This window comes from Herpailurus yagouaroundi, unplaced genomic scaffold (genome assembly GCF_014898765.1).
Source record: "Herpailurus yagouaroundi ecotype Mexico unplaced genomic scaffold, PumYag 187, whole genome shotgun sequence".
NCBI lineage: Eukaryota > Metazoa > Chordata > Mammalia > Carnivora > Felidae > Herpailurus > Herpailurus yagouaroundi.
This window is the reverse complement of record NW_024412418.1, coordinates 6,645,120-6,653,009: the sequence shown is the minus strand read 5'-3', so window position 1 is coordinate 6,653,009 and position 7,890 is coordinate 6,645,120. Positions and strand designations below refer to the sequence as shown.

The 7,890-nt window shown below is 47.6% G+C and overlaps 1 protein-coding gene across 50 annotated transcripts in view; it reads left to right on the top strand.

Annotated features, from left to right (window-relative positions):
* The first annotated feature begins 40 nt into the window (after positions 1 to 40).
* The window catches only part of MADD (MAP kinase activating death domain), a 41,094-nt gene continuing 33,244 nt past the window's right edge, over positions 41 to 7,890 (top strand). For 34 of the 50 annotated variants that reach the window (XM_040495244.1, XM_040495243.1, XM_040495241.1 and 31 more), the window contains exons 1-7: positions 42 to 333; positions 1,162 to 1,246; positions 3,745 to 3,890; positions 4,511 to 5,107; positions 5,825 to 6,128; positions 6,527 to 6,658; positions 7,102 to 7,215. In XM_040495244.1, coding sequence (XP_040351178.1) covers positions 3,829 to 3,890; positions 4,511 to 5,107; positions 5,825 to 6,128; positions 6,527 to 6,658; positions 7,102 to 7,215 — 1,209 coding nt within the window. In that variant the 5' untranslated portion in view covers positions 42 to 333; positions 1,162 to 1,246; positions 3,745 to 3,828. Of the gene's footprint in view, positions 334 to 1,161; positions 1,247 to 3,744; positions 3,891 to 4,510; positions 5,108 to 5,824; positions 6,129 to 6,526; positions 6,659 to 7,101; positions 7,216 to 7,890 lie in introns of all 50 variants that reach the window. The other 16 variants (XM_040495207.1, XM_040495222.1, XM_040495213.1 and 13 more) reach the window with 3 other exon arrangements.

Below are 7,890 nucleotides of genomic sequence, written 5' to 3'. Positions count from 1 at the left end.
ATGGCACGCTTGGCGCTGGGCTGGCCCAGCGCTCCCCATCGCCTTCCCACTCCCACTCGGATAGGTGTGTGCGTAGCCGCCTTTCTCCCGAGGTTGGCTCCACCCTTCAGCGCTCGGCTTGGTGCAGCTCTGTCCCCCCCAGTGGTGCATGGTACAGCCCCCGACCCCCTCAACCTCTCCCTCCCTCGCGGGCTCAGAGTGGTACGCGCTCCCCCCCCCCGCCCCGGGCAGACACGGAACTGGCGCGCGCTGGAAGCGGCGCCGGCAAGCGACCGACGCTCAGCTGCCAGGGGCGGTCTGACTGGGCCTGGCCGGTTCCCCGAGGCTCGGGAGGTAGGAAGGTCCCGGCCATTCGGGGGCCCTGGAGGATATTTGGGACGGGACTCCTCGCGGGGGTGAACGGGCTCTGACAGGAAACAGGGGTTCTGGGGGGAAGCGGCCTCTGAGGAGGCCCTAAGAGGCGTGTGTGGGGGGGGGGCGTGGGGTCTGGAGAGGAAGGGGAGTCCGTAGGGAAGGGGGCGGGGCTAGAAGTGAGAGCGCTCGGAGCCGCGGACCGGGTTCGGGCTGCCAGACCCAGCGCCGCTCGCGGCGGCTGGGCTCGATTCCTGCCGGCCGGGCAGGGGCGGGTGAGAACTGTCCAGCAGGTGAGGGGGCGGGCAGAGCTGTCCAGCCCGGGGGCCGAGCCGGGATAAGCACCTGGCGCGTGCGCGCGTGTGTATGTGTGTGTGCATCTTACATTTGATCACGATTTGGAGACCATGTTTGGTTCTTTGGGGAAAAAAAATTGGGGGGGGGGGGGGGAAAGTGTTTCAAAACTGCTTGTTGGAGGGTCGAGACACCATTTAATCTTTGCCGCAACTGCTTCCCTTCCTATCCTCGTGCATCTCTAAATTCCTCTTCCTGCCCGGCCGCCCCCCCCCCCCCCCCCCCCCCCCCCCCCCCGCGGGGGGCCCGGCGGGGGGCGGGGGGTCCCCCCCACGCTGACCGGTCTGTGCTGATGCGCTTGCAAGGTCACTGCCTGGGTAGGAGGGGAGAGAGCCTCCTGTTGTGCTCACGTCAGCAAAGATGTCATATCGCTCTCCGGTTCCTGTGGTTTTACTATGACATTCTGCCCCAAACGAGGGACGAATCCAAAGGGTTGGTTAACGTTACCATTTGTAGGCTGAAAAGACATAGAGAACGTAAAGATCTGTGGATTCCAAATCTGCATCTGGAGTGGATGGTGATGGAGGACTTCAGCAGATAGGTATGCGTTTAGGGCTTGATGCCTTTGGAATATAGGAGCTGGAAACCAGGGACTCCCCCTTAGTAAACATGGTTGAAGCAGGAGGCAGAGGCTGAGCCTGGGTTGGTATGAAGACAGGATGTGAGTTATAGGTGATGTTAGAGGCTTTACAGAGAGGAGGGAGAATGGAGAGAAAAGCCTTGGTTATCTCTGCAATCTGAATAACGGGAGGTAGTGGCTATTGATGAGACATGAAGTGTGGCTAAGCATCTATCCTATCACTAGTACTAGAATAGTCACAAGATCTTGGGGTCCTCGTGGCTCTGGAGGGACATGAACGTTGTAGGGCATGATAATGATTTGAGTTTTATCACATGCTTCTCAAGTGGGAGGGCTGGGATCTCACCAAGGCTAGAGGCCTGATGCCCTAATATGTCAGTAGAAGATACTTCAGGTGTGATATTTGAGATTTTGGCAGGAAAGGGCTCTTGATTTTCAGTGTAAAATAGATTTCAAGGCTTAGCCTTGAGCTCTGGCTCTGTAAATTCTGTTTTGAGATACATTGGCTCTCATCCTAAGTATTTTGCACATAATTATAGAACAAATTATGCTTTTACCTATGCCCCTTTTCATTTCTCTATTTCCCTCCCCTTCTTACTCTGCTTGGGAGGAGTTGAAATCAACTTTATAGTAGTGCCCCACCTACTGCGGTTTGCTCATGACTCCATGGCACTGGAGAGAACCAAAGGACTTTTTGGGTGTTAGTGATACCTAGAAATGAGCATATGGCATGTTTTAGAAACTTGGTTTTGGTTGTGTAGAAAGAAGAAATCTCTCAAAATCCAGAAGTAGGACAAAGTGCAAACCAAAGATACGTAGGGAAGAAGATAACCTAATAATTAGCAGGTGCTGTCAGTGGAAGAAGTGTCTCTAGGTTCAAAGAGAATGAATTGTTATGGGCCCTGGCTGACTCTGGAGTAGCAGCTGCTAGCACTGTGCGGTCACCAAGCAGGGGAGGGGCTGTGGCTGTGCTATAAATAGTTCTGGGAGCCAGAGTCGCCATGGAGACAAACCCGAATCCTATTACCTGCAGGTCCTCTATTGGGAGCAACAGAAGGGAGGGAGCAGAATTTTGAGGATTTGAGAGGTATTGCAGAGCGGTCTATTTATTATTAAGTAGGGAAGAAAAAAGATAGAGCTTCTCATTATCTAAATCAAATAGAATCTTAAGCATACAGGGAGTGTGCATGTCTATGTATGGAAGTGCACACAGCAGCAGAGAAGAGAGTGGTGTGTGTGTAGTGTAATGGGAATGCCTGTGTGTACAGTACAGAAGGTCCTAGTGTGGCCATGTGTGGAGCACAGAGGTACATTTCTGTATGCACCGAGGATAGCTTGTAGTGGAGTGAACCATTTTATTTAGAGAAGTGTATGGACACCCAACAGGATATAGACTATAATTAAGACCACGTAAGCTTTTCCTAACTTTTGGTCTTTGGTTTAGAAATTACTGAGCACCTCTTCCTGTCCTTGCAGAAATCCTATTATTTCTGCATCTAATTCTTAATTTCTATTAGAGATAGAAGGACAAAGTCTCATCTGTGTGTTTTGTATCACTGATTCCAATCTTGGGACTAGAGTAGAGGAAAAAAAAAAAAAAAAAAGACTATGATTCAGCACCAAGGGCAGAGCTAGTAGCGGTAGCCAGTGAGCCCCTTTCTTGCTTGAAGAGGGAAGAAAAATGGTTTAGATGGAGCAGTTGGAGCATGGATATTCCTCATGTGAGATTGCACAGGGTACAGTAGCCCACTGTTGTTGTCTCAGTGCATTAAGTATACAATTTATATGGTAGTTTCCCATGAAGCTGAATGCAGCATGTTGGTTCAGGAAATAATTAGGTTTTCATATAGAGCTAGGAGTATAGATTAGTACTGATTAGAGTCTGGTTTGATACTGATTCAGCCTGGAGCTGTCCTAGAAGTGACTTAGTTTTTATTATCATAATGACAGTCCTGTTTAGACTAACTGGCTCTATTTTTCAGAAACAGAGCACCAGGAGTGAGGCTGGAAATGGGCTAGTTTGTAGGGATGGGGAAGTGAGCCATTATTTATCCTACTTTTAAAAAATTTATTTATTTTGAAAGAGAGCGCACGTGCGTGTAAGCATGAGCAGGGGAGGGGCAGAGAGGGGGGGAGAGAGAGAGAGAGAGAGAGAGAGAGAGAGAGAGAGAATTTCAAGCAGGCTCCACATGACCTAAGCAGAAATCCAGAGTTGGATGCTTAACTGACCGAGCCACCCAGGCATCCCTCTCCTACTTCTTGACATTTGGCCCTGTGAGTTCAAAAGCTTAGACCAAGCTCTAGGCTAGGAAAAGTGTCATGTTTCCCCATCTTTACTACTGAAATGGAAGATCTTCTGACCTATGACCCTGGCTGGAATGAAGCTGAGAGAGATGAGTCCCTTACACCCAGCAGTGGACTTATCAGTACTTTTTTTCCTATTGGACTTGAATTTTCAGATAATATCAGAAATCCTCCTGGGAACATTGACTCCTTGTGCGGTGCCTTGAAGTTTCTCTGAGATGAACTGATGAATTGGAATCATGGTGCAAAAGAAGAAGTTCTGTCCTCGGTTACTTGACTATCTAGTGATCGTAGGGGCCAGGTAACCAAGAAGAGACTGGTTTTTGTCTTGTCTTTTGGGATAACCACAACATCTGTAATTATTCCCTTTCCCCATGCCCACATTGCTTTGCATATCTCATTCTTTCTCTATTATTTTACCCTCATAGGAACATTGATGCCATTAGTGAAAATAGCAGTCAGGTGGATTGAGAGCATTGGCCCAAAGGAACAGAGACAGAACAGAATTGCTCTTATCTAGCATCTTTGTGTTCTTGGGCAAATATACCCTGTATACTTCAGTTTCCTTATTTTGTAAAAAAAAAAAAAAAAAGTACCCTGTGCTCTTTCTCAACCTACATATGCTCTTTTGGTAATTCATTAGCTAATACACCTTTTAAAAGTGCTAATCATCTTAATGCATTAGTGATAATTCTATTGCTGCAATTTTCCTTGCATTTCAGGATGGGTATCTTCATGACACTGCAGACCTCATTTAGCCCCCCAGCTAAATGTGGCAAGCAACACCCAAGTTTTCCAAGGTCGTGCAGTTAGGTTACTTTATCCAAAATAGCATTTTGAGCTTTATTTCTGGACTGTGGTTAAAATTTGAAACAACATCCTATCCCTCCAGGCTGCTGAATTTGTCTTTATATTCTTCAGGCACCCGAGCAGTGATAGTGTGGCCCAGACTCCTGAATTGCTACGGCGATACCCGCTGGAGGACCACGCTGAGTTTCCTCTGCCCCCAGACGTTGTGTTTTTCTGCCAACCAGAGGGCTGTCTGAGTGTGAGGCAGCGACGCATGAGCCTGCGGGATGACACTTCTTTCGTCTTCACCCTCACTGACAAGGACACTGGAGTCACGCGTTACGGCATCTGTGTTAACTTCTACCGCTCCTTCCAGAAGCGAATGCCTAAGGAGAAGGGGGAAGGTGGGGGAGGGTCCCGTGGGAAGGAAGGACCCCGTGCCACTTGTGCCTCAGAAGAAGTTGGTACTGAGACCTCGGAGAGTGGCTTGTCCCTGCAGCCTCCCAATGCTGACTCTGCCCCTGAGGTGAATCAGTCTCCTCGGGGCAAACCCCGGGCCAAGGCAGGAAGCCGTTCCCGCAACAGTACTCTGACATCCTTGTGTGTGCTCAGCCACTACCCCTTCTTCTCCACCTTCCGAGAATGTCTGTACACCCTCAAACGTCTGGTGGACTGCTGCAGTGAGCGGTTGCTGGGCAAGAAACTAGGCATCCCTCGAGGCATACAAAGGTACACTTTGCCACTGATGGTCAGAAGAGAGGGAAGCAGTTAGAGATGAGGTATAATTGGTGTGTGAGGGGCAGGAAATTGCCTCTAAAGCCTGAGGTCCTTCAGGTAGCTAGAATGAAGTGTTGTCTCATATCCTGTTGTATATTTAAGAATAAACTTTTGTTTAAAAAAATTTTTTTTTCAACGTTTATTTTTGGGACAGAGAGAGACAGAGCATGAACGGGGGAGGGACAGAGAGAGAGGGAGACACAGAATCGGAAACAGGCTCCAGGCTCTGAGCCATCAGCCCAGAACCCGACGCGGGGCTCGAACTCACGGACCGCGAGATCGTGACCTGGCTGAAGTCAGACGCTTAACCGACTGCGCCACCCAGGCGCCCCTAAACTTTTGTTTTAAAAAAAAAAAAGCCTGAGGTCTTTCATACCTATTTAAGCATTTTTGTGTTAGTCCTTTCTAAGCGAAAGACAGCTGCAAAGTTAAACTTCCTGCCATAATAATGTTTGGAGTTCAACATTTCATGGCAGACAGGACAGTAAGTCCTGCTGTGTATACATTTTTATACTTGTTTCACCCTTGTATATTCTCTCTGGTCCTAGCTGAGCCCAAAGGGTGGGCTTTTCCAGTTGTCAGCATTTTACTCTCTATGGTTGCATTGGGTTGCTTTGGGGTATCAGCTCCTGGTGCTTACGCATCTGTTTCCTGCTGTCTGTTCCTCAGGGACACTATGTGGCGCATCTTTACTGGATCATTGCTAGTGGAGGAGAAGTCAAGTGCCCTTCTGCATGACCTTCGAGAGATTGAGGCCTGGATCTATCGATTGCTGCGCTCCCCAGTGCCTGTTTCTGGGCAGAAGCGAGTAGACATTGAAGTCCTACCCCAGGAGCTCCAACAAGCTCTGACCTTTGCTCTTCCAGACCCTTCTCGATTCACCCTAGTGGATTTCCCACTGCACCTTCCCTTGGAACTTCTGGGTGTGGATGCCTGTCTTCAGGTGCTAACCTGCATCCTGTTAGAGCACAAGGTGAGAGAGCCAGCTTTTTAGATCTTTAAGGACAGGGACTACAGCTTTTTCATCTTTTTGTCTCTAGGAGGTAACATGGTGCCAGGTATACGGCAGTACTCAGTAGATGTGGGTTGAATTAAGTGGGATGTGTTCAGAGGATTTGCCACTCAGGTGAATTATCCTTAGCTAGACCGAACTAATTCTCTGGAAGTATCAGTAGTTCTAGTCTAATGAGTGGTCCTGGCATTGGGCGAAAAAGAGCCAGAAAAGTAAGGCATGAGGCAGGGATAATTGTGGAAGCCATGCTCATGGAGCCCTACACATGGTGAAATGGAAATTAAGTTGTAGCATTGGAAACTTTCCCCATAAACCTTATTTAGGCTGTTGAATGATCCTTATGGTATGGCTTGTGGCAGGTGGTGCTACAGTCCCGAGACTACAATGCCCTTTCCATGTCTGTGATGGCGTTTGTGGCGATGATCTACCCATTGGAGTATATGTTTCCTGTAATCCCACTGTTGCCCACCTGCATGGCATCGGCAGAACAGGTGAGTTTCAGGTGTTTTCTGGCTTTGTCACCTCTGTCTTCCAACTCTGGCCAGCTCTGAGGGAGAACGCCCGATGCCAAGAAGTTGTAAATCAGTACTGGTCTTCAATCCTTTACTCTAACTTCTTTGTCTGCAAAACATGACCTAACTTTGAACTGATTTGATGGCAAAACTTGTGTTATTTGTGGTTTTTATTTATCAAAGTAAATGTTAATCATTATAGGTTACTGGCCATGCTCCTGCAGGTGTTACGTAATATACAGAATATACACTGTCGCCTTTCTAAAATCTGAAAAATTATGAATACTAAAACACACCTAGCCTCAAGAGTTTTGGAAAAGAGATTATGGACCTGCATTTCCTCATCAAGAAAAATCCTCATGTGATAAGTGATCGAAATATGTTTAGTTTTTGTTTCTTACCCTCTTATTTTTTTTCTACAGCTACTGTTGGCTCCAACTCCGTACATCATTGGGGTCCCTGCCAGCTTCTTCCTCTACAAACTGGACTTCAAAATGCCTGATGATGTATGGCTGGTGGATCTGGACAGCAATAGGGTGAGGTTCTTGGCTGAGATATTGTAGAGTCCAGAATAGGATTGTGTTCTGTTTTTCTAGATTATTCCCAAGAAGGTCCTCAGTTGGTGGGTGATTTGTCTTGTGTGACTCGTTGATACCATTTTTTTTTAAATGCTTAGCTTTTACTTTATTGGCTAATAGGCCCTTGGTTAAGACCCAAACGAGTACAAGATTTAGTTTTGCCAGAATGAAGTGCTCCCCTGCATCTAGAAGCAGTAGGCAGTTGTGGTTGTGGGACCACTGCCTATGGTGTAGGTCATCTCATGGTTTTCCTGGGTATGGTTTCTAGTAAGACAGTGCCTTTCAGGCTTAAAATGTACAGTAATATTCTGTAGTGTGAATATACTCAAATTTCAGCAGGAAGCCCTTATATCTGTTTATAGTAAAAGTTTAGAAAATACAAATAAGTGTAAAGAAATAAATAAAAACCAGGGGCATCTGAGTGGCTGTCGGGTAAGGGTCCAACTCTTGATTTTGGCTCAGGTGATGATCTCACGGTTCATGGGTTTGAGCCCTGCTTTGGGCTTCATGCTAACATTGTGGAGTCTGCTTGGAATATTCTCTCTCTCTCTCTCTCTCTTTCTCTTGCTCTCTCCCCCTCCCCACTCTCTCTCTCTGACTCTTCCCCTCCCACACGTGCACACTCGCTCTCTC